General features: G+C 30.0%; 1 protein-coding gene across 1 annotated transcript; it reads right to left on the bottom strand.

Annotated features, from left to right (window-relative positions):
- Window positions 1–3311: 3311 nt before the first annotated feature.
- Window positions 3312–15614, bottom strand: LOC142318331 (uncharacterized). Its single transcript, XM_075354914.1, has 3 exons — window positions 15391–15614; window positions 9529–9680; window positions 3312–5731 (listed from the first exon to the last, which is right to left on the bottom strand). Exons 1-3 carry the CDS (start codon window positions 15586–15588, stop codon window positions 5449–5451), a joined length of 633 nt encoding a protein of 210 aa, XP_075211029.1. The 5' UTR covers window positions 15589–15614; the 3' UTR covers window positions 3312–5448.
- Between the last annotated feature and the right edge of the window lie 11669 nt (window positions 15615–27283).

Genomic DNA, 27283 nt, shown 5'->3' with positions numbered 1-27283 from the left:
AGAAAATAAGATACAAATGTACATTACTGAAAGAGTTTTAAAAGTTTTATTTTAAAAAATTGATAGTATTAAATTTCTGAAAAAAATTCATTCATAGGTTCTTTGAATCAAAGTTGCTAAATGTATAATCTTACTGTGAATAAATAAAATATGCATTAATTATATCATCCCATGTGCATTGGTTAATCATAACTCACTATGGACAAATAAATTATGCCGTCATAACTTAACCTTGACAGTTCAAGATAAACAATTGGTATAGTATAGTATACAAGCCAATGAAAACTACATTAAAACAAAAACTACACAATCTTAAAAATTTTGCTCCACCTAGTTTAAGTAAAGTATATTAAAATCTTCTTTCATAAAAATAGCATTACTCAGATAGAAGGTTGGGTTCTGAGGTTATTTGTGCCCCTAACCTGAATTAGTTCAGTAGGTTGTGAGATTCACTCAGGACCTTCAGATATATGGTTGAAATTTGGTTATGATGCCATTTAAATCTCTCAATTTCAATGCTTTGCTATGATGAATTAAAAGTAGATAACCTGAGGGACAAGTTAGGCTGCTTAAGCCAGGAAATTCTAATCTTATATTTTTTCTGCATACTAACAAACTTTACAGATATTTCACCTTCTCTATGAAGATTATAATATACTAATTATAATTGATGAATTTTATAACTTGAGATATTTTTCATATTTTAATTTTTAATAAATTTTCTACTATCTTCCATTAGTTGATCATATTGATTTCATTCTCAAAACAGGTAATTTTGTATAATAGTTTATGTTGTGTTGTATGGTTATGTTGTGGTGCATAGAAATTAAGTTGCTTTTATTTAGCTTGCATTAATTTACATGGTTTAATTACAATTAAAATGAGTAGATTAACGGATTAGTCAACCGCAACACCTGTAGTAAATGCATACTCACTGTTTAATTATGTAACACACAGAAAAATTACCACTACAAAATTCCTAGAATTAATAGAAGCATTGTTTAACATCCAGCCGGCTAAATCAGTAAATCTTTGTCTAATACATCATATAATAAAAAATAAACAGCAGCAAAGATGCCAGTTTTGTTATCAAAGATATGCACATGAAGGTGGCCAACAAACGGCTCAAAAACAAACTCTAAAAATGTATCCTTCCAGTCAGAGTACTGTTTGTATATGTGTAAGAAATATTTTATGGTAAAACATATTTTTTTTTTTTTTATGGTAAAGCATAATGTAAGATGTTAAGACTGAATATCTATGGAAATAGATAGTAAAGAGACTGAATTACATTATTTAATCTTTTATTCTGTTGTTTATTAGAAATTTTTTACTGATGAAATATTATTACACAATGTAATGTAAAATTTTTTTAAATTATATATGCTAGAATATTTACAATCTTTTTCCACTTAATTAAATATATTTTCAAGAATTAGCATAAGCATACCTTTCAAAATGTTCATTATTTTCTTGGATTTATTACTATTAAATATGTTATAATCCAAAACAGTGTAAAACCAGTATTTGACAACTTCTGAAAAGGCCTAAACTAAACTAATCTCAGCAAAACTTGAAGGTGTTTTGTGACCCTCATAACCTAACAAAATTATCGAAATTTCCTTTCTATGGTTCTGAGGATCAAAATGGTCTCATTTTTATCAAAATAGTAAATATTTATCCACAGTTTTAAGTCAATTTATGCAAGACAAAATAGAAAAAAAATAACCCACACTACATATGTAGGCTAGGGGCACAAATGACACTTGAAACTGTTAACTTGTTAATGATTCTTTTAAAATAATATTAATTATATAAACCAGAACACTAAAGCATTCTAATTCAACACATACACTAAATTATACACTTGACTACATTTCCTTTATTTCAAATTATTTTTTATTTTTCAGATTCATCACAGATTTTATTAATTTTATAAACTAACATCACTAACTTTTTGACAGGGTGGTTATGGAGGTATTCTAGACCACATGGATGGCTGAAGTAGCACCAAAAAAAAGGTTACAAATAATTTGATAACATTTTAAAAACTGAAAAGAGATCTTAAATGCTCAAAGTACCAAAATGTTTAAAATTACACAAATGTTAAAATTATCTTCTTTGATACTACTAATAACAAAGGCTCTACTAATACATAGAGTTAGAAAAATGAGACATACAGATCTACCACACCTAAGGACTGACAATGCTAAAGGAGGTGATATGACTTGCATGAAGTTTCATCACTTTTAACTTTTCCATTAGTGAAGATAAAGTATTCATTACAGATGGGTTGGCTGGGAAGTCAGCATTAAGGTTAAAATTTATCTGATTTGAATCAACATCTAACTTGAATTAGAAAACCAATACTCTCCAACATGCAAATGTGATTTCACTCAAGAAGTTCATTTTTTAACAAAAGGTGACAAGATGGAACTTCAGGCTTCCTCAAAAGTCAGAAACAAATCAAGAATTCATGAAATAGAAAAATTTATCATCAAAACAAACAAAAATTCTACATTTAGCCTTTCTTATCTACAACTACCCTTATAAAAACTGTTCTTTGATATTGGAATATGTAAAAATCACTTAAGAGAAATATAAAATGGCAAAGTTCTAACTCATTAAGAATTTAATACTTAAAAAGTTTGCGTAAAGTTTATAGTGAGGATTGTTTTATATTTGTCCTACTTCTATGCTGATCTTACACAGAAAATATACAAAAAGACTAATTTCATGATTATATTTTAATATGGGACAGAAACAGCAGTGACCTCCATGGCTGAATAGGTAGCAACTCGGCATTTTGTGCAGAGATCCTGGGTTTGAATCCCAGTCAGGCATGGCATCTTTTCATATGCTACCAATTTCCACCAGGCTTATGACCATGCCTGTTGATGCCTGCTATTTCATAAAAAAAAAGAAAAAAAAAGAAATATGGGTGATATGTTTGACAGAAGTGAGGAAAATTCAGGTTGATGAAGCAAAATTCCTATAGAGCATATTAAGAAAAATACGAAACGATATGATAAGAAATAAAGGCGTATGATAAAAGTTTGGGTATTACAACAACATGAGTGACATTGTCACTCATGTTATAATTTTTTTTCTCTTTTTTAATGTACAAATATGTATGTAATGAATATGGAGTATATATAAAGAATATGGGGAGTGGTTGTTATGTAATCACTATACAAATAGGCACATGCCTTTGGTCTTAATAATTCTGACTTAAAAACTCAATTTTTCTTTAAAATATTCAGAAGATTCCCACTACAATCAAATTGAAATAAAATCTTAAAATAAAAATGTTCATATTAGAAATCTAATATTTTAATTTTTTACAAAAAACTAATTACATGTTTCACAAATATATAGCCAGCTTCAAATAAATTTTAAAAAAATAAAGGTTTTATAAATTAATAAAAATTAAAAGCTAAATAGAATGTAAGCAGGCATTATTCTTATAATAAGTGTTTTACAACTGATGTAAGCACAAACAAACTATTTTCTGTAGCATAACAAATTTTTCCTCCTCTTTTAAATATTATAAAGGTAATGACTACAAATTCTTAATCTCTAAAACACTCACAACCAATTGCTCTGAAAGAACAAAAATAGAAGTTCTTTCTGAAGTACAGAGTGGGCCATATTGATGGGATATATTTATATTTTAAATAATGCAAGTAATAACAGTCATGCATAGTTTTCATATAGCATAACAGGAAGTAAAAGGATGGGAGCTACTGATGCATGTTTCTTTCAATGTACAAGGAATCATCATGATGTGAACTGTCGTTGAAATTTTGTACATTGTGAAGGTGTTCTTCAGTAGTGGAAGTTCTGTCATCACACCACAACAGCGTTTCAAATAACATTTTAAGAAACAGGTAGCACCATCCTGAAAGGTCACACAACATGCTGTTCATAACTTTTGCGAGATCGCAAACATGAACAAACACCGGTCCCCTGAGAGACCTCGATCATCACGTAGTGCAATAAACATTGAACATGTGTCTGATGCCATGGACCACAGACCAAAGAAGTCAACTTGGAAATTGTGTCGTCAAATGCATATTTCATGTACCAGTGTGTGGTGAATCCTTAAAAAGGACTTACAACAGCATCAATACAAGTTACAGATCGTGCATAAATTGTTCAATCAAGATAAGGTTCAATGAACCACATTCTGTGATTGGCTAATCAGCATAACTTTGTGCAGCACCTTATCACATCCAATGGAGCTCATTTCCACCTCAGCCACTATGTCAATAAACAAAACTATCGATTCCAGGCTAGACAAAATCCACAGCTGTTGCATGAAACATCATTGCATAGTGCCAAGGTTACTGTGTGGTGTGCAGCGAGTCATGATGCCTGTGTGAGAGGTCCCTATTTTTTTGAGAACAAACATAATGACACCATCACTGTCAATGTGTTGTATCACTGAGTGATACAACACAATGTTACAAACATTTTTCATTCCTGAAATGAGAGGGCTTCATCTAAGGAATATGTGTCACCAACCATACTGCAGCTGGATGTTGTCACCAATCATACTGCAGTAGTGTCAATGACAACCCTTCGACGACACTTCCTGGGATGCCTCATCTACTGATTCGGTGAAATCCATTGGTCAATCAGATCCCCCAATCTAACTCCACCAGACTATTTGTGGAGATTATCTAAAGGAGGTGGACACCACAAAGCCTAGTGCCATCAATGAACTGAAGGACACCATCCAAAGGGAGATAGCAGCCATCGCTGCTGAAACCCTGTCAAACTATACAGAACATGATTTTTAGAGTCAAAGAATGTTCTCATCAAGGTTGTGCCCATCTAAGGGATGTAATCTTCAAACACTTAACACAGTGCTAAACTCCTGTCCTTTGGCAATAAGTTCCACATAGTTGGTAATAATTGTTGTGTTCAACATGCTCTATAAATGCATTTTAAATGTGTCGCATCAATATGGTCCATATGTACTAACAATGTTTACCGTTCTTATAAAAACAAAGTTATTTTATCCAACTAAAATAGCACAGAATATTAACAATTATAAGGTTAATACAAATCTGACAGAACAGATTGCAGACTTTCATAACACTCGCATACATGTCCTTCATAACCTTAATGCACAGGTATTGCACAAGCAATCCTACCATAATGAATTTATAATTAAAATTTAATCAGTCAAATGATACGTAAATAAATTCTATCTAAAATAATGAGCAAATTATTATACACATTTTTTTTTTTTTTTACAAAACTTGTTTTATGTACATGGTAATAATTTGATTTATATGATGTTAATAAATAAGCTAGTGGAATGACAATTAATAAAAGTAATTAACTATAAAAATAATCAATAAATTAATTAAAAGCTGTACAATGATGTGGCATATGATTGTCATTTACAACATAGTTAATCACAGTAAAAAATACTAGTCAAACCGGTAGTGTATTTGACACAGTAGTAGAGACCGATTTTGAAAAAAGTTTTGTAAATAATTTCAGTCCTGTTTGTCCTCCAGGTAAATAGCTTACAATAAACCACAACAAACTAATAACTTGAGCAACACCAAACAAAAGTGTTAGCGGAGTGCTGCGTGGTATAAGAGCAAAGTATAATGTTGCAAATAAGCTACTTAAATAGCATAATGTAAATAGTAATCTTTCCTTAGAGAATAAATGTTTGATGTGTTCCAATGGACCCCATAAGAAAGAAAAACTGAAAATAAAAAGATATTTAGTTCAAGTATAAATATTAATGAAATATAAGGAGAAACTTTATTATTTTATAAATACCTCGCTGTTTTTATATTTTACTTTCCTGGCAAATATAGCTATAATACCTTCATTAAAATGGTGATCATGTCAAAAATAAGATATCACAGATTTCAAATCTTTACATTTTATAGTTCAACTAGTTCATCAAGACCAAAAAACAAAAATATATGTACGTATGTGTATGTAGATGTGACACACAGACTTGTGTCACATAGCGTTTGGTCTTATATCTCAGGATTGGCCACATTAATTTTCTTCAAATTTGGCTCAAATATTTCTATATATGTAGCATTAATCATTTTTTTTTTCCAGAATTAGTTAAGGGGTAAGGAGATATAATGAAAAAACCAATTTCAATTTTCTTCATAAGCATTTTAGAGAAAACTTTATTAAAGCATATTTGTTACCTACAATGCATATATAAATAATTCAAAATAATTTTTACAAATAATTAACCTCCACCTCTTAAAATAGAAATAAATATATTTTTTTTCTCTACCTTCCTTCAGTTTAATTTTTTTCAAAAATGTATAAAAATATTTATACAATATATACAGAGTGTATCACGAAGTTCTCCCAGGACTTTTACAACATATTTTACTCATGAAAATGAAAAAAATAATAGCCCAACTAATGGAGCAACACAAAATTCTAATCATGTAACTATAGGAACCAGGATGCCAAGGAATCTGAAACATATAGGCTCTACAAAGATATACCTGAGAAGAGAGTGATGAAAAATATCCCACAGTTTGGAACAGTCTTTTTGATCAGCCTCAAAATAAAAAACTTCGTACAACAATTCAAGTCACAATCCCCAAGAATTTCAACACTCACCCTAAAAGCATCTAATAAAATCTACATCATAATAAACACCCATGTCACCACTAATAATAAAAACAAATCTCTATAAGACCATAAAGAAACAGAAAGGTTCTGGGACCAACTTGACCAGACCAAAATAACATCCCGAAAAATCATGTTAAACAATTAATTGGAGACTTCAATGCTCAACTAGGTAGAGAAAGATGATACCATGACATCATTGAAAAATGGCCCACCCAAATGAAAACAGACACAGAGCAGAAACCACAACCAACCTTTGAGATTAGGTTGTGGTTTCTCTGCAGAAACCACAACCTAATCTCAAAACCAGATATATCAAGAGGAAACCTCAAGACCTGTAAACACCCCAACAACACTAAAGCAGAATGGCAACTAGATCATGTCCTTCATGGACAAACACCACCACCATGAGATCTACAACATAAAATTCCTCCAAGGAGTAGACACAGACTCAGATCACTACATACTCATAATTAAAATTAAATTCACTCCCCAAAGGAAGCAACAAAACCAAACTCTTAAAACTAAAAGGAAAATAAACCCTACCCAAGTAATCAAAAATAAAAATTACCAAAAAACAATAAAAAAAAATAACAATCACGTATAGATTCAAAGACCTACTCGAAAACCTTAAAAAATCACAGAAAAATTAACCCCAATAAAACCCTGTAAAAAGCATCAATGGTAGAACAGTAAATATGAAGAAACAGTGGAGAAGAGTCATCAAAAGCATGGTTATTAAACCAATCACAAAAATCATAAACATCCTTCCAAGATCTAGTAAAACAAAGAAAATAAGCCACCCATACCCTAAGGAAAACAAAAAGACTATACCATAAAGGTACACTGAGATTAATAGATGAAGCATTCAACAAGACGCAGTGAAGAGACTACCACAACCTTTAAAAACAACTCTAAAAATAAGAACCACCAACCAACTAATGAAGGATGAAAATCATATGAATTTCAAGCTCATAACAATAAGACAATGCAGAAACCCTAGCTAAATATATTACAAACTTCTAAATTGTGAAGAATAGACAGAACTCCTAAACTTCAACACCAGTATATCACTGTTGCTTAACATCGATATTCACAGTAAATAATACATATGTGTATGAATATATAAACACATGTGCGCGTGTGTGATATTATGTGATATTTGCATAAATGCAAATATCTTTTCTATTTGATTTAGATTTGTATGAAACTAGTGTGTGATTAAATCACACAAACTCTCTATTTTACAAATGTCAGTATGATGAATACATCTTTAGAATCAATCAGCACAGCCCATGTTTCCTGGTTATTGTTACCTGGTTATATTAGTACAGCAACAGTAGTCTTGTTTCTTACATAGAGGTATGTCTTAGAAAATACTCAATAAATCAAGAACTTGGTCAAATAAAAATTAGATGTATTAGGTTCAGATATAGCTACATATACATATAAACACTATAAGAAAATTAAAAAAAAAAATTAGTAGCTTGTTGGGGAAAAAAGCTATAACTTATATAATGCTAATCTTGGAATAAGGTTTTAGTAAAACCTTATCCAGTATTTTAGAAATTTTATTAAGAGTTTCAATTAATTTCAAGAAATGGAAATTAAAAAAAAAATAATGAATATTCTATTTAAACTGTAAGTAGCCATAAAACAATTAACATGGATGATGATAATAAATTGCAGTAAATGTAGTTGCATGTATAATGTTAATAAATGACAGGATAGCGCTTGAAAGTCTAGAATTTACTGTGCCTTGTTTGAAAATCTCATAATATAGAAATGCTAAGGATAAAAAAATTGTTGAGTTAAGCACAATTCCTATTTTTAGTTGTATTCCATATACTTGCAATTAAAACAATCTGCATATGTAGTAAAAATAACATTTTAGTGTACAGTACATAGTATTCTTTGTAAATGCATATTACTAACTTGGATTTGATCCTAATTTGCTACAAAATTACTCATAAATCTGAGGAAACCATTACATTACAACAACATACATTTAAAAATGACGATTTTGGGGTCAAAATTCACAGACTGCCAATACTGAACTCATTAAACTATTACATTGCTCACCTTACTGATAAATGTTAAAAACTTTCATTATTTAGCATTTTGTCCTCAATTTTTCTATAAAAGTGGAACCAGTTACTGATAAAATATTGATTTTTACATTATTAAGGCAAGACGTAAAAAATGTTATTTTTTAAACCAAATCTCAAGATTTGAAAGCCCAATATTATAACCGATTGAATATAAAAAAAATTTTCTTTTAACTCAATCTGGGAGAACACATATTTTCACATTTGTACTGATTTTCAAGTAAAGTAGATAAATACTAAGTTGTCTAATATTCAGCTATTCAGTGGAATAACAATAGAATACAGCCCTAGAGAGACTATAAATTTAGTGAAATCATTATCAAGTATCACAACAAAATAAACATGATTATAAACTGAAATTTCCAACTATTTTGTAGTATTTTATTCCACTACAGAAATGGATTACATTTCCTTCTTTATCAGATTAATATTGCACCCCAAGCAGTAAACTGTCAGAACAGCTAATTAACTGGACATTACAGCTATAATCCGGGATATATTACTTATTGATATACAATCTTCATGCAGATTTAAGAATAGGTTACTGTTTTAATTACAAAGCCACACAAATTACAAATTAGTAATTTGATTAATTTTTGTCATAAATTTTAAGCACTAAGATGCTTTATTTGAGTGCTGTTTCTATTTTTAAACATTGTATTCTGATTTACCTAGGCTTTTCAAGTTTGCAATTGAAAAGACAAACAAAAATTAATAAATATACTCAAAGAGAATAAAGATTAACTATATTTTCTTAAAATAGTAAAATATCACCAACTAATACCTGCACATGAAGAATAAACTGCCCATGGTGAAGAGGAGAGCAAATTTCCTAGCTTTCAATAATAACACTGGTATGTACATTGCAGACAATGTGAAACAAAATCCACCCATACAAATACATAAGCAAAAACCAGTAATTCTTTGCATGCGTGTCTGAAACATAAATACAATAAAATATTTAACAATTCTTTTTTGATGGTTTGTTAACCATAAACATTAAGTCATAAAAAATAGTACAGCTATAACCAAGAAAAACAACCATCTCCATACCAGACTAAGGAAAGTGTAAAGTATACCAAATCATCTTCTTCACTAACTAAATACTGGTGAATCAAAAAGGACTTCACTTTCAAATCATGTAGAGATTTATTTAGACAACTTACAGATTCAGTTGGGTATCATTTCATAGCAAAACACAAGTTTTGATTTGCATAGTTCATCAGTACTGAATTCGGCCACCAGCATTGTCACCAATGTTGTTAAAAATGGATAAATTTATTGGTGCGGAATGTGCTTGCTGTGTATTTTGGTTTTACAATTTGCAGGCAGCAACTGCAGTTCAAAGTAATTTTCGTATAAGCAGGTTGTCTCAAAGAACCTGTCTCGAACTTCGTTAGGACAGGTTGTTCTGTTAAATGAACAAAATCACCAGAATGCTCATGCACCTCTGAAGCTGCTGTGGAACAACTCAGAGAAAGCTTTGCACTTAGTCCAAAAAAATCAACTCGACATGCATTGAGACTGGCATTCCACAAACAACTGTTTGGTGCATATTACATAAATGATTGCACTTGAAGCCAAAGAAGCTAATCATGGTTCAACACATTACAGATGACGCCAAATAAGCTCGGCTACAGTTTTGTGTGGAAATGATGGATAGAACTGCAAACAACGAGATATTTTTAGTGATGAGTCAATGTTTCACATCAGTGGTGAGGTGAACATCCATAACTGCTGAATGTAAGGTAGCAAAAACCCTTATGAAACTTTGTAGCACATTACTGATAGCACTAAGGTTAATGTTTTTTCTCTCCTAGAAAAAGACTGTACAGCTCATTCTTCTTCCAAGAGGAAACTGTAAATGGTATTGTTTGTCTGGATATGCTTCAAAATTTTCTAATTCCTGAGTTTGACAATGATGACCAAGATAAATGCCATTGCTATCAGCAAGATGGTTATTCCAATATTTAACACTTACGAGATTTTCTTGATACTCAATACCCAGGATTGGTCATGAAGGTCCAATTGCATGGCCACCTCATTCCCAAAATTTCAGCCTGCTAGATTTTTTTCTTACAAGGTTTCATTACAGATTGAGTTTATACCCGAGAAATACCACTTTTGCCTGCTGATCTTGTTGAGCTAAGACTTCAAATTAACACACAGCTGCAGAGGTAACTGCCAACTTGCTGGCTACAATCTGGAATAAATTGGCTTTAAGTAGGATGTATGTTGCTTGGAAGCTATATCAAACCAAAGTGAATGCTGGGTGACAAATTTGATGTGTTTTTCTATGAAATGAGACTTCAACCCAATCAGTAAGTTATCTTAACAAATTTTTATATGCTTTTAAATTTGTGTAATCATATTTTAATCATCCAGTATATTGTTAAATATCACTATAATGCAGGCACAATCAGCCATCCAAGAATTCTTTCTCTCCATTCACCACTGACAACTGGCTGTATAGTGTACATGATTAGTCTAAGAGAAAACATCTCTGACTACTGCTGCTTGCAACTCTGCTATTTCACATGTGTTTCAACCATATAAAAGACCTAGAGATGATGTAAAGCAAAAAATTAATGTAACCCTTTCTTTGCAAACAATGCATTACACAATGCCTCCTCAAGTACAAGAAAACAATTCTTTACAGCAATAATTTTTATGGAGAAGGAATAAAAACATGTTGGAAAAATGGATCAAGCAAGAGACATAATTTCTATTGATAATTGATCTTATCTTTTAGTAAATCATAAAGAATAGCACTGAAGAACTAAGAAAAAATTATTACATTGAATCTTTTAAAATGTAATTATATACAAATCACTAAAAAATAATTTAAGAATCAACAATATAAATAGGAATAAAATAGAATTTATAAAATAAAGGAAACAATTACGACCTACTATTTACTACCTAATATTAAAAAATAACTACCAATTTTAGATATACAGAACATTCTTATAAATTTGGAGATTAATCATGAATACTTATATTAAAGATCATACAAATTTTCTTCACCTTACCAAAGAAAATAACAATAACTGTGATGTGACGATTTTTTATCAAAATTAATATAGTTATTTATCATTAATAAAGAGTTCTTAGCATGACAAATGAAAACCAATGAAAAATTAAATTATATAACTTCCAATTAAACTAACACCACGATACCTGCAGCTCTAGCTCCCCATACCAAATGGGTTTCCAAATCATTTTAAGATAAGTATCATCTGCAATACCACAGAGGAAGGGACTGAATTTTATCTTTGAAGAGATATTTTAAAAGCACAATCCATCTGTTTCAAAGGTACATCATGAATATATTATTATTTTAAAAGTATAAATCTCATTTTGTCATGCTAACCTACAAATTTTATTAAATGTTGAACTTTTTAATCCAGTAAACTATTATTTTACAAATCTAAAAAAAAATTTTAAAACAGCATCTGCTTAAAATTTAAATGATTAAACCTATGTGTAAAAATGCCCATTCACTGCGCTGCAATTTTTCAGAAGTAATTCAATAAATTTGGATGAGTTTGGTTAAAAATGATTCTCCTGATGTTTTTATCTTAAATACTGTACATTGTATTTAAAGAGGAGTTATTACAAGGTATGTAAAAATGTTTAATAATGGTTGGTTTTTCAGATGAAATCAAAAAACAGAGATAAATTCTTTATAATATGCTAGCAGGTACCTGGTTCACCTGGATAATGCTCACGTACTACCATCACTCTTAGACATGGTAAATATTGTTTCCATAAAATATTTATAAGACAAAATATTTACAAATGCAATTTTTGTAATGTGCAGGAGGATTTATTAAAAAACTAAACTTAAATGGAGAAAGCCTTTCTGATAAATATTTCATGATAAAAGTAGAACATATTTTACACGTTTAACTTTACATGGACTTCTAACAGAATAGTAATTTAATTTTTTCTGAAAGGAGAATTTTAAAATATTTGAAATATTTAAAAATATAATTTAAAGTATTTGAATATTGCAATTTCAATTTTATTTCAATTTTTTTTAATTTTTTTTTTAAATTCAATTTTTTTTTATTTATTTCAATTTTTTTGACTTCCTACAAATAAAATTTCAAAATAGTCATAATATAACAGAAGTTACAGAAATTTCTTATTTTCATAGTAAAATTACAAATAAAGTAGAATGGAGACAAAAAGGAGACTGTCAAAAACATAAGTCTTCTAGTAAAAATATCTGAAGTGGACACATCACATGACTTCCTTGTATGCATATTAAATTACATATATACATTTTTTTTTAATGAATAAAATTTTATTTCTTTGATAACTTCTGATTTTTTTTTTTAATTGTTATTATTGAATTATTATTATTGTAAAAGTTTTTTTTTCAATCAGAGGTTAATAATTATTAATAAATCAATATATTTGAATTAAAAAAAAAAGGAGAAGTCGGATTCAAACTGATGTGCCTGCCCCTTGTACGATCCAAACATTTCATTAATTAAAATTTTATTTGGCTATAAATCTGGAACCAATGAAAATAACTACCACTTATGATATATCATTGAAGAGCTCTCAATGAGGGCTGATTACTGTAGTTAATAAAAAGTCCAAAATCCAAACTTTTTTGGATTTTGGGCTTTTTTGGACACTTTTGTTCCAGTCGATTGCAATCAAAAGGGGAGGTTCACAACTAGTTGTTACAATAGTCCTAAATCCAACATTTCAACATTCTACAGCTAATCATTTTTGAGTTATGCAAGATACATATATTTAAACGTACACACATACATACAGACATCACACTGAAACTAGTCAAAATGGATTAAGCGATGGTCAAAATGGATATTTCCATTGAAATATGAAAACTGAAATTTTTCGTAATCACAATACTACCTTTATTTCGTACAAGGAGGTAAAAATGGATCAAAAATTTAGAAAGATAATCATAAAAATGTTCACGGGATGTGTCCAGAGCTTTAAGGTATCAAAGCATCGATATTAGTAAAATCAAAAGGATAAATAACTCTTTTGTTTCAAAATTATGTGGATCGATAAAGTGAAATGAAGAGGTCTTAAAATGATTAGATCAGAAGAGAAATTTAGAGGCAGACTCTTACAGAAATGAACTAAGTTGGTAAGCCATACGTTAGACATCCAGGTTTTATAAATTTGACAATAGAGGGATGTGTAGAAGGTAAAAACTGTACAGGAAGACAAATATTGCATTATATAAAACAGAAACTGAGGATGTAGTACATTAAAGATGCTGAGCTAACATTATTTTTAATTAACTTTTTATTGATTGTTATTTTACAGAAATATTTTGGTAATATTAATATATTTATTATTTATAAAGTTAAACTATCAACACGCATACTGGAAAAAGTATATTCTTTTTTTCAGTAATAAATAAACCTTGCACATACCAAAGTACAGAAAAACAAATTTATTTCAAAAAATAAAAATACTTAAACCGCATTTCATCTTGCTGATAAACGGTATTCAACAAATCAATTAACATTCATGAAGAATTAAAAAATCATTTTTTAACAAGAAATTAATACAAAGCTTAGATTAATACGAAGTCATTGTTCAGTTTGCGGATCTGGTAAAATACATAGGATCAGTATGATTAAATGAGATTTACTCATGAAATAAAGATTTCACAATTGATTATGTTGTTAAAACACTCTTTTAATTTTCAAATATTTAGGAAGAAAGTCATGAATATTTTATTACTTAAAAAATATAACAATTGTAATAGATATGACAGTAATGCCAGAAACTGATTTCTCCTCCAAATGTGAATTATAGTATAGAAAAGCACAATATCCTAAAGTTGGAATTTAATAATGAACAGAGAAACTGTGACTTATTATTGAATGGGAATACAAATTCATAAACCCTATGATTAGAATATGGGACAGGGCAAACTTTAGGGATACCAAGATATGATGTAAGAGTGTTGTAGTGTATGGAGTAGAGACAAGAGACTTGATTCACATAACTTCAAAGTTGTTGGTTATGAAGATGGACTTCTCAAGAAGCTGTCATACAACTAGGTTAGTTAGACTGTAGAATGTTGACAAGAAGAGTAAATGGGAATGACAAAATAATAGAATGAAAATGAGAAAAAATGTTCAAGTTACAATTGTAAATGTTATCAATGCCTGACACCTAAAATGTGCACTACAAGCGCTAACAACCAATTACCTAATTTTCCACTTCTTAACCAAGTACAGTCAGTAAACAACATATTTACTGAACCCAAATTAAAATCACACCACGAAAAAAATTATAATTAATAAGTTAAATTGAGGAAGCCTGATAAGTCTTTAGATGTAAACAATGCAAAGATCATCACCCAAAATCAAAATATTGTAATAGTTTTAGTAACATAGTTTGCAGGCTTAAACAAATAATCAAGCAACACTGTACTCAAATTAATTCGTTTTCTAAAGAATGTTTCAAATACGGATTTGTAATTAAACGCACTTTCATACCTGTCATAAGAATTTCATCAATGAGCTTAATGTAAATAAAAAAATATCCTTTCATTTCATACACGCAAAATACAAAACGTAGGCTCAATAAACGAAATAAATAAAAATTTAATATATTTAAAACTTGAAGAATAAATTACCATTGACGGACAACAGTCAGATTTTTGTGTTCCACTATACCACCACTCATTTTGTTCCAAATTTTGGCTGGAGTCTGATTTTTTAAACCAATTTCCAAGTTTTGGTACTGACATTGAAGTTGGAAGGGCTGATTTTAAAAGTGGTTTTGTATCATTTCTTGATAAATATTCATCTAATTCTGATTTCAACCCTGCCATTATCACAGGTTATAAATAAAACACGTAAACATAACCTCAAATAACTAAACGTCATTGGTATAATAATCAGAAGATGGTTGTAAAAACTGACGGAAAAATATAAAATTTAAAAATAGTGTCTCCTTTAAAAGTTCCATGTTACACAGGGGATTTCTCGAATTATATTTCATTTAATCTAAATAAATAATATGTACCGTTTTCGTAATATTATACAGGTACGCTTTATTGTTGGTTCGAAAAAAAATTGTTTGATTCAGAATAATTTTCTTAATAGAATGATAATTAAGATTTTTTTCATTTATTAATAATATAGGTCACGTGCTGAAAACCTAATTTGAGATTTTTGTATCACCTCAGTCTTTAGAGCCTAATGTTTTGTTTTCCTGGTACTCTTAAAATTTGATCATGTGTACGTTTGGTAGCACTGTTTATCGAATCTTCTATTATAAAACTTTCAAATGAAATTTCACGTTAGATGCGATTAAAATAGATGTAATCAACATTTTTTAATATTTTATGCATAGATGGAAACTGAAATTTAATGATGTAGTTTGAATAACGATTTATTCAATATAATTATATAACTTATGGATTTTTTTTTCGTCTTCAGTCATTTCTGGTTTGATGCAGCTCTCCAAGATTCCCTATCTAGTGCTAGTCGTTTCATTTCAGTATACCCCCTACATCCTAAATCCCTAACAATTTATTTTACATTTTCCAAACGTGGCCTGCCTACACAATTTTTTTCTTTCTACCTGTCCTTCCAATATTAAAGCAACTATTCCAGGATGCCTTAGTATGTGGCCTGTAAGTCTGTCTCTTCTTTTAACTATATTTTTCCAAATGCTTCTTTCTTCAACTATTTGCTGCAATACCTATTCATTTGTCACTTTATCCACCCATCTGATTTTTAACATTCTCCTATAGCACCACATTTCAAAAGCTTCTAATCTTTTCTTCTCAGATACTCCGATTGTCCAAGCTTCACTTCCATATAAAGCGACACTCCAAACATGTACTTTCAAAAATTTTTTCCTGACATTTAAATTAATTTCTAATGTTAACAAATTATATTTCTGACTGAAGGCTCGTTTCACTTGTGCTATACGGCATTTTATATCGCTCCTGCTTCGTCCATCTTTAGTAATTCTACTTCCCAAATAACAAAATTCTTCTACCTCCATAATCTTTTCTCCTCCTGTTTTCACATTCATTGGTCCATCTTTGTTATTTCTAATACATTTCATTACTTTTGTTTTGTATTTGTTTATTTTCATGCGATAGTTCTTGTGTAGGACTTCATCTATGCCATTCATTGTTTTTTCTAAATCCTTTTTACTCTCGGCTAGAATTACTATATCATCAGCAAATCGTAGCATCTTTATCTTTTCACCTTGTACTGTTACTCCGAATCTAAATTGTTCTTTAACATCATTAACTGCTAGTTCCATGTAAAGATTAAAAAGTAACGGGGATAGGGAACATCCTTGTCGGACTCCCTATCTTATTACGGCTTCTTTCTTATGTTCTTCAATTATTACTGTTGCTGTTTGGTTCCTGTACATGTTAGCAATTGTTCTTCTTTCTCTGTATTTAAACCCTAATTTTTTTTAAATGCTGAACATTTTATTCCAGTCTACGTTATCGAATGCCTTTTGTAGGTCTATAAACGCCAAGTATGTTGGTATGTTTTTCTTTAATCTTTCTTCTATTATTAATCTGAGGCCTAAAATTGTTTCCCTTGTCCCTATACTTTTCCTGAAACCAAACTGGTCTTTTCCCAACACTTCTTCCACTCTCCTCTCAATTCTTCCGTATAGAATTCTAGTTAAGATTTTTGATGCGTGACTAGTTAAACTAATTGTTCTGTATTCTTCACATTTATCTGCCCCTGCTTTCTTAGGTATCATGACTATAACACTTTTTTGAAGTCTGACGGAACTTCCCCTTTTTCATAAATATTACACACCAGCTTGTATAATCTATCAATCGCTTCCTCACCTGCACTGCACAGTAATTCTACAGGTATTCCAGGAGCCTTTCTGCCATTTAAATCTTTTAATGCTCTCTTAAATTCAGATCTCAGTATTGTTTCTCCCATTTCATCCTCCTCAACTTCCTCTTCTTCCTCTATAACACCATTTTCTAATTCATTTCCTCCGTATAACTCTTCAATATATTCCACCCATCTATTGACTTTACCTTTCGTATTATATGTTGGTGTACCATCTTTGTTTAACACATTATTAGATTTTAATTTATGTACCCCAAAATTTTCCTTAACTTTCCTGTATGCTCTGTCTATTTTACCCATGTTCATTTCTCTTTCCACTTCTGAACACTTTTCTTTAATCCACTCTTTTCTCGCTAGTTTGCACTTCCTGTTTATAGCATTTCTTAATTGTCAGTAGTTCCTTTTACTTTTTTCATCACTAGCATTCTTATATTTTCTATGTTCATCCATCAGCTGCAATATATCATCTGAAACCCAAGGTTTTCTACCAGTTCTCTTTGTTCCGCCTAAGTTCGCTTCTGCTGATTTAAGAATTTCCTTTTTACCATTCTCCCATTCTTCTTCTACATTTTCTACCTTATCTTTTTTACTCAGACCTCTTGCGATGTCCTCCTCAGAAATATTCTTTACCTCCTCTTCCTCAAGCTTCTCTAAATTCCACCGATTCATCTGACACCTATTCTTCAGGTTTTTAAATCCCAATTTACGTTTCATTATCAGCAAATTATGGTCGCTATCAATGTCTGCTCCAGGGTAAGTTTTGCAGTCAACGATTTGATTTCTAAATCTTGCTTAACCATGATATAATCTATCTGATACCTTGCAGTATCGCCTGGCTTTTTCCAAGAGAATATTCTTCTATTATGATTTTTAAATTTGGTGTTGGCAATTACTGAATTATAGTTTGTGCAAAACTCTATAAGTCTGTCCCCTCTTTCATTCCTTTTGCCCAGCCCGTATTTACCTACTATATTTCCTTCCTTGCCCTTTCCAATGCTTGCATTCCAATCTCCAACTATTATTAAATTTTCATCTCCTTTTACATGTTTAATTGCTTCATCAATCTCTTCGTATACACATTCTACCTCATCATCATCATGGGGGCTTGTAGGCATATAGACGTTAATAATCGTTGTCGGTTTAGGTTTTGATTTTATCCTTATTACAATGATTCTATTGCTATGTGTTTTGAAATATTCTACTCTCTTCTCTATCTTCTTGTTCATTATGAAACCTACTCCTGTCTGCCCATTATTTGAAGCTGAGTTTATTATTCTAAAATCACCTGACCAAAAGTCGCCTTCCTCTTCCCACCGAACCTCACTAATTCCTACTACATCCACATTTATCCTATCCATTTCTCTTTTTAAATTTTCCAGCCTACCAGCCTTTTTTACACTTCTAACATTCCACGCTCCGACTCGTAGAATGTTATTTTTTAATTTTCTGGTGACCCCACTCCTTAGTAGTCCCCACCTGGAGATCCGAACGGGGGACTAGTTTACCTCCGGAATATTTTACCAAGGAAGGTGCCTCCATCATTGCTATATGAAAATGCAGAGAGCCACATTTTCTTGGAAAAAAAGCAGCTGTAGTTTTCCATTGCTTTCAGCTGCGCAGTACTCAGAGGACTGAGTGATGTTGATATGGCCGTTTAAGTCGTCCTGACTCACGCCCCTAACAACTACTGAAAGAGCTGCTGCCCTCTTTCAGGAATCAATCCTTAGTCTGGCTCTCAACAGATACCTTTCCGATATGGTTGCACCTTCTGTCCAGCTACTCTGTATCACTGAGTACTCAAGCCCCCTCACCAACGGCAAGGTCTCATGATTCATAGAGGAGGAACTTATGGATATTTTTTAAAATTAATATACTGTTTTTGATGTAACACCCTAGTTGTAACTGGTTACAAGAAGGTGTGTGTGACCTACCTACAGAGTAGGTCACACAACCAAAAGTGGGAAATATCCTAATCAACTTGCTGATGACCAGCAATCTTGAGTGTGGGAGTTCTTTTTAAAGGGATGAGAGGCATCCCAAGTGAAGGAAATAACACGAAATCCAAAATTCAAGTGTCTGAATTATGTTGGTTAGCTAATTGATGGCCCCAGTTCCATAGTAGGCAGCTGTAAAAACTTGTAAGACTGCATCAAGTGCAAGAGATATTAAAGTTTATTCATTTTTGATTCAGAATGTGGGTAATACTATCCACTATACTATACTATTGTATAATAGTATATTAGAGCATCTAGAGCTAGGCCATTCCTGGGAATGACAGTTAAAAAGGCAAGTAAGAAATAGAGTGTATGATTATTAAAAACAAATAACAAGAGTAAGAGATATTAGTACATCAAAGATAATTGTAAAAGAAAATTAGAATTGTTATTATACTGGCTCATAACTGTGTAAGATGATGAACAAATAAGTAGTGTATAAGAGGTATTGCACAAATGATAGATAAATCTCTGCTGTTTACAGAGTAGAAGTCCAAGCCCTGAAATCATTGCACAATGAATAAATAACTTGAGTGGATACCATTCTATTCTTTATTAGTGAATGAAGTTTTTATGGATTAGATCTTCAAAGTGCAGTGTGTGTGAGATGTGTATTTGAATTGACTCTTGATAACCAGTCATGTGTAATTTGATCTAGGTGTATGCTTCAGAATATTGTGCAGTGTTGGGAAACAACCATTTTAGGAGAAACATGATTGTGTGATTTAGTCTCTCCCTGCTGATTAGAAGATGATGGTGGAAAGGATGTAAATGAACAAATTGAACAGAATTAGCCACCCCATTAGTTTAGTTTGGTTGACACGTTAAATTTTAGATTAGTTGATCTTGGATTCAATTCCCAGCAAGGATCTGATAGTTTTTCCACCTATGTCAGCCTCTTTATTAAAATAAGTCTGAACATATATTCTATAGAATGTGGTAATTTTGAGTTTAGTTCATATAATTTGCATTTCTTATGCAATTTGCTAACATGCATAATTTATTCAAAAACCCTCATTCTTGTTAACAATATCAAGATCTTCTTTTTACTCCAAGAATGGTATTCTGATAGAACTTTGTGGTAGGCATACAGTGTGAAAATAAGAATAAAGGTGTTTAAGTTTTAACTTGTTGCTGTAAACAATACCAAATAATAAAATCTACATTTACTGTCACTATTAGTGCACAATAATTATTGCAAAAATCGAAAAGATATATATATATATATATATATATATATATATTTTATAAATGAAAAATAAAAAAGCAATGAACTATTACATCCACTCCTAATGAAAATTATAACTAATACCAGAGTGATTATATAATACAAAACGTATCTGTTAAAACATGAAAATAGAATAGAAAAAAATCAGGTGTGTTAAAATATTCAGTTGAACATGGAGTGTTATTTGTAAATACTTGTACCTAACACAGAAAATAATATGTAAAGACCACATTTCCTTATTTTGTTTACTTTATAAATGTATTATTTTAAAGCATAATTTACATTTTTTTCATAAGATATATTATAAAGATGTTATATAATATTTTTTACAGTTAGATTAATATTTTTTAAAAGAATCTTGTCTCAGCAAAAATTGAAATAAAATTCACTCTTACCTTGTCAACTTGCATTAAAAATACCTGTCCTGGAAAAAAGTAGTTTTCATTAATAAGAATGTACAACTTTATTGTACTTAATCAAAAATTTTCAGACCAAAAAATAAGAAGTTAGAACTTAAAGTTAATTTTTTTTAATGTGGCAAATATATTTAAAATAAAACCTATATCTCAATAAATACTCTACAACATTGTTGTAGCAGCCTACCTTTTTTCATATATAATTCATTTTCGAAGTAAATAACAGTGTTAATGAAAATTCTTTTTTGGTTTTATCACTGCTTTACCTGTTAATGTCCACTTCTTCAAAAATCACTGCTGATATGGAAACATCAGTAAGAATCAAGTTAGTTAAAAATTCATTTTTTTATGTACCTCGATATTCTTCTTAAATTTAATTTTTTTTTAAATTTTGCATTTTACTTTTTTGTAAAGGGAAATTTACAAACTTTTATGTATGACAGGAGATGTAAACTTCATTTTTTTACAAGATAAGCAAAAAATATGGATTGAAAAGAAAGAGAATTTGTAAAAGTACTTTATACTAAACAAGGATCACAGCAAGAATTGAGAAGAGATAAAGAAAATATAAAAAAATTGGAAGAGATGTAAAACAGGATCTGGAATGTCACCCCACTTCTGTACAGTACTTAATTATTACATATTAATATAAAACTATCCAAAAAAGCACCTATAATAGACAAACTTAACAGCAACTCAATGAAAGATTTCTGGTTTGCAGAAAAAGTACTTTTCAAATCCATGGATTCATCATCTTTCTCATTAAAAAGTATGGGGTGTGGGTTTGTTTGTTTGTCATACGTGTTCACATTTTTATTCTAACTCCTATTCGCGCAGAACGGACATCGTGGGGCGCCGGGCAGCTAGGCAACTGCGCGCAGCGCACGAACGATTCATTCCTCCGAACAATTTATACTTCTCGAACCATTCGTTCGTTCGATTTATCTAATTTGTCTTTCGGCGCCACAAAAAGGAAAACATTGGGGTTAGAGCTGTGTTAATAAATCACAACTCAAGAAACAGCTAAACATGTTCAATATTTTGAAACTTTTCGTTGTAAAACTTTCGTTGTTTACAAAACGCTAAATTCATGAACGTTATTTAGTTACAGTTGACAAAAGCATTTAACAAAATCATGTGTAATGAAACATAAACCGTGTAACATTTTCACTGCAGGCATAGCACCGCCTTTTTTCTAGATATTAATTAATTTAATTCACTCTATAAAAAAGAAATGCGTGGGTTTGGTTGTTTGTTTGCTGTATGTGCTCACATTTTTATTTTAGCTGTTATTGGCGCGGAGCGAACCAATGGTGTTGCACCCGGCGGCTGCGCACGGCGACCCTCTCCTGCTAGAAACAGTCCGTTGTCAAATAATTTACAGATTATTTCATTTAATTTCTAAGAGTAGATTATTTTTATTTATATTTGTTTAGTTTTATTAACAAAAGAAAGGGATTATTAGTTAATATTTAGCAGTGAAAAAAAGGATTCTTTATTTAGAGAGAGAGTCGTTGGCACGCATCCGGCCGGCCCACACGTGGTCCACTCTGCGCCAATAGTAGCAGCTGGACCGGCAACTAACACAATCTCACACGAGCAAACACAACACTAAACGAAGCAACCAACTCTCTGTTATCAAAATATTTAAAAATTTTGTAATCATTTCTTAATACTGAATTTTTGTATCATACAAGCCATCTCACCAGGGACTCTTCTCCCTGGACCATCGACGCGTTCGTATCCTCATGTTTGTGTTAATATTAAGTATTTTACAGAAATATTTTACGAAAAGAAATATTACTGTGTAGAAAATATTCTTCTGGACATTTTGGTGTTTTTATTTTTAAAACAGGCTTAAGGAGCGAGTAGATAGAGAATTTAATAGTTTTTAGTAGAAATATAATATTTAACGCTAGCCATATTGATAATAAGGAATCGGCTTGGGGACACCGTCCCCACTCACTCCTTAAGCCTATTTTAAGTACAAAAACACCAAATTGTTCAGAAAAATATTCTCTACACATTAATATTTCTTTTCTTAAAATATTTCTTTAAAATACTTAATATTCTCACAAACATGATGATACGAACGCGTTGAGAGGGTTCAGGGGCCAGAGTCCCCTGACCGGCTATTGTTTACATATTATGAAGTGATCCTTAACAGTTGAGAAATATTATTATTAATGTTTTTTTTTGTTTTTTTTTTACTTTCAAGTATTCTAAAAATCTCTATTTACAGGACCGAGGTACATTTTATAATCAAATAATTAATTTTATAAATGTTACTATTTTTAAATTTATCTTGTGATATCATATTATAATGATTTAAATTTTTATTGGTTTAAAACTATAATATTAATTACTATCAGGGTCGGCTATAGGCGGTAGGCAAGGTAGGCAACTGTCTACGGCGCCAAAACCGCGTGAACTAGAGTACAAAAAAAAAACCAACACGACCGACAAAAATATATTTCAATTGCTTGAATCTAGAAAATAATATTATTTACTACTTATTAGTACAATAATATCATTATTGTAGTAGTTTTGTTTATTGTTTAAAAATTATATTTAAATATCTCTGAAAATAGTATCTACTAATTTTAGTTTGTAAGTTCGTTGTCGTTAGTTCGTTAAAAATATAAGTTTTATTTATCAATAAAACAATTTTCCGTAAATCTGTGTTAGTATTATTGTCATAATTCAATTATATGTTATTATTTTTAGTTAACTTGGTTCTTTTATAATTCTGCTTTTTTTTTAATTTTAATGGTTTTTTGAAGCTTGGGAGGCGTCATTTTTTGGGTTTGCCTACGACGGCAAAAACGCTAGGGTTGGCCTTATACTGTAATTTATATTTATATATGTAAATATATAAATATTTATAATCTATATAAATATAATATTCATCCCTATAATTTTTGTTATAGTAAATATTAACTATTTGTTTGAATTTTCTTTTTTATATAGTTATACTAATATGGAATATATTTCACAGTTTGAACAAAAAACATAAACTTCTTTTGAATTGAATTAATAAAGTTCGTTTTTTACGGTTTTTAATGTAGTGTTTACTATCATTCTCTATACAAGTATGCTTACATTGCTATAAATTTGATTTCTTTTAATCGTTGTTTAATTCTGTTTTTCTTATTTTGTGTATACCGGTATTTATACTATGTTTATGATAATAAATATTAATAACATATTTATTTTGTATGACCAAGGTTAATTTGCTTTTCTTTGGATAGTAATATAATGATATGTTATTTTCTAAAAAAATTCAACAATTATTACATTTTTTTTATTAATATTTATTTTATATATAAATAAATTAAACTCGTATAACAAAAAAAAATTATGTAGAAACAAATAACCAGTTGTATTTCAGGTATAAAATTTGAAAATGATGAATTACTAAAATTATTTGGTATCTGACTAAATTGTAGCCAACTTTAATTCAGTTGATCATGACAGCCATAAGTTTTAATATATGATGAATGTTTTTCTGGAGATATTTTAATCCATGGTGGATCCATGGATTCAAAAAGTGCTTTTTATATAGTCTTCTTGGTTTGCATCGAACTTAGTGTATTTAAGGGTGTTTTTTATGGTAGTTATTGATTACTATACACTGGACAACTGGAGATACACTGGAGATATCAAACTAGCAGTTGAAGATTGCCATGACATTATAGGGGGACGGGAAGATATAATGAATCTATTAAGAGGTAATGAAGAAGTAATTGCAGAAAGTAAAGAATGATAAATAATGATGAAAAAATGCTAAATAAATGAAATAAATTTGAAATGAGAACAAACTATACAGATAAACTAAAAACAAAAGTTATAAAAATATCAAAACTGATTCTAAGATAAATGTAGAAATGAGTTGTGGAGTTGTAGAAATAAAGACTCCATTGTTATTTGTAAGTGTAAGAGCTACATGAATCTGGTAATAAATATAAATCTCATTGTAATTAGTAATTACAAATTACTTTCTCTAATTAATGTAATTAGAGAAAGATTTGTTAAATTTTATGGATTTAAACATAGTAATTATATGGTTCTGAAATATGGACATAAATAAAGGAAGAATATTTAAAAAGTATCAAGATGAGGATGTAAAGGAAAATTGAAGTAGTAAAATGGTCAAAATAATTAATATAAATTTAATTAATAACATCAAAGAAGGAAAAAATATATTACAAACTATAAGGAAAACCCCAACTGGATAGGGCGCATACTTAAAAGAGGAGATTGTACAAAATAAAAATGTAAAAGAGGAAAAATAGATGAAAAAAGAAGCAGAAAAAGGAAATATGGATTATTAATTGATATAAAAAATTAAAGTCACTGTAGGGATCTGAGAAGAAAAGGCCTCAGATAGAGATATAATGAAAAAGTTTAATTGGATCTGTCTTACGACAGATTCACCAGTGATGATGATAAGCCTTATAATCACTGTCTTATAATCTTGAGATCACCAAAGTTAAATATTAATGCAAGTGAATGATGTTTCCAGTTGGACAGTACGGTTACTTTTCAACTATTTCAATAAAAAAGATATTTGATTTAGAATCAGAATGGATTAGGGACATAAAAAGTTTAATAATATTCTAATAAAATAATATGAATTTTCGAAATTTATAAACATTTTTCCAATATTGTATTTTAACATTATTAAGAGAGAGAAAATGATTTACATTTTTTGTAAATATAAAATAAAACATTTTTTAATGGAAAGTAATGAAAATAGAGGAATAGAGGCATATTATGTGAAAATGATAATTTCTGCGTTCCACTTAGATTAATAGTAGTATAGTAAAAAGACTGACCCTAGTTAAAACCTGAATATGCATTTTTAAAAAGATCTTTTGCATTATGTGTGAATAACATTTAATGTAAAGTGTAAGCAACATTTTATCATAAAAAACTTTGCACATCTTATTCCTTTAGTTGACTGTTAATCCATGTCTTGTGCATGTAGTTCAATCGGTTTTTAAAAATACTTTTTGATAAATTTGCTTAATGTACTAATTCATATTCATAATTTGCTACATGTAATTCATATTTTTGGTGCGTTTGAAAATATTCAAAATGTAAATGAATTTTACGATTTTTTAAATTAAGAGAATTATGTGGGACAAAATATTGAAAATATTCATATGAATTTATATTGAACACTAAATAAGTTAAAATTTAGAAGATTTGCGCTTGTAGTTAAGAATCTAAAATAAAGTAATCATGTGAACAAAATCATCTCTGAATTCAGCGTCTGTTAACCTTGGCCCGATGCAGGTTGTATGACGTTGTCGTTTCGTCATTGGTCGACGAATCGATACTTTAAGGAGATTGGTTGGTTCTTGTGACGTCATTTCAACATAAATTATAAAATGTTACAATTTTCATGGCTCTCTTCCGACTTTACTGAATACGTTTTATTTATATGACATGGTAAATAATTAATCCGTAAGAGAGAGAGAGAGAGATCGAGAGAGAAAAAACACAGCGATAAACATGCTACGCTTTAGTAGTATTCTAAGAAGTAAATACGTTTAAAAACCTTCTTACAAATTCAGTACAACTACGGTACTTGAAAAATGACTGGAAGAATTAAATTAAATTTTCTAACGATTTTTTTTTTTTTATTTAGTCGCGGAATCGGTTGTACTACAGAAACTACTGACAAGAAATCTTTCAGATTGTAAAAACAGACTCGTAAAAAGTTTTCAGATTATTTTCATAAAAAAATTTATTTTAATCGTATCTGCTGTGCAACATTAATGTAAAAACACTAACTTATTTTTAAAAAGTATCATTTTTATAACTTAATTAATTATGTATTAATCAGTTTTATATTAATTAGTTCTGTTTACAACTGCTTAGTTTTGATTTAATTTTGTCTTAATTTCATTTAAATACTTTTAGTTAATACATCTCCGCATCGTGGCTAGGCATAAATGACATATTTCTATAATTTGAGTTTTTATCTCTACAGAAGTATAATAATCTCTATCGATCACACTTTATTTTCTTAAAA

The sequence above is a fragment of the Lycorma delicatula genome, chromosome 1, assembly GCF_047948215.1.
Source record: "Lycorma delicatula isolate Av1 chromosome 1, ASM4794821v1, whole genome shotgun sequence".
Lineage (NCBI taxonomy): Eukaryota > Metazoa > Arthropoda > Insecta > Hemiptera > Fulgoridae > Lycorma > Lycorma delicatula.
The sequence above is the reverse complement of the archived record's forward strand: the minus strand, read 5'-3'. Positions and strand labels throughout refer to the sequence as shown.

What these genes read in the sequence shown, in the direction of transcription:
- LOC142318331 (XM_075354914.1), bottom strand. Translation starts at nt 15,588, where the DNA reads ATGGCAGGGTTGAAATCAGAATTAGATGAATATTTATCAAGAAATGAT. An exon ending in CTGACTGTTGTCCGTCAATG is followed by an intron (nt 9,681 to 15,390) that starts GTAATTTATTCT and finishes TTTATGTTTCAG; the next exon opens with ACACGCATGCAAAGAATTAC. An exon ending in AGTTTATTCTTCATGTGCAG is followed by an intron (nt 5,732 to 9,528) that starts GTATTAGTTGGT and finishes TTTTATTTTCAG; the next exon opens with TTTTTCTTTCTTATGGGGTC.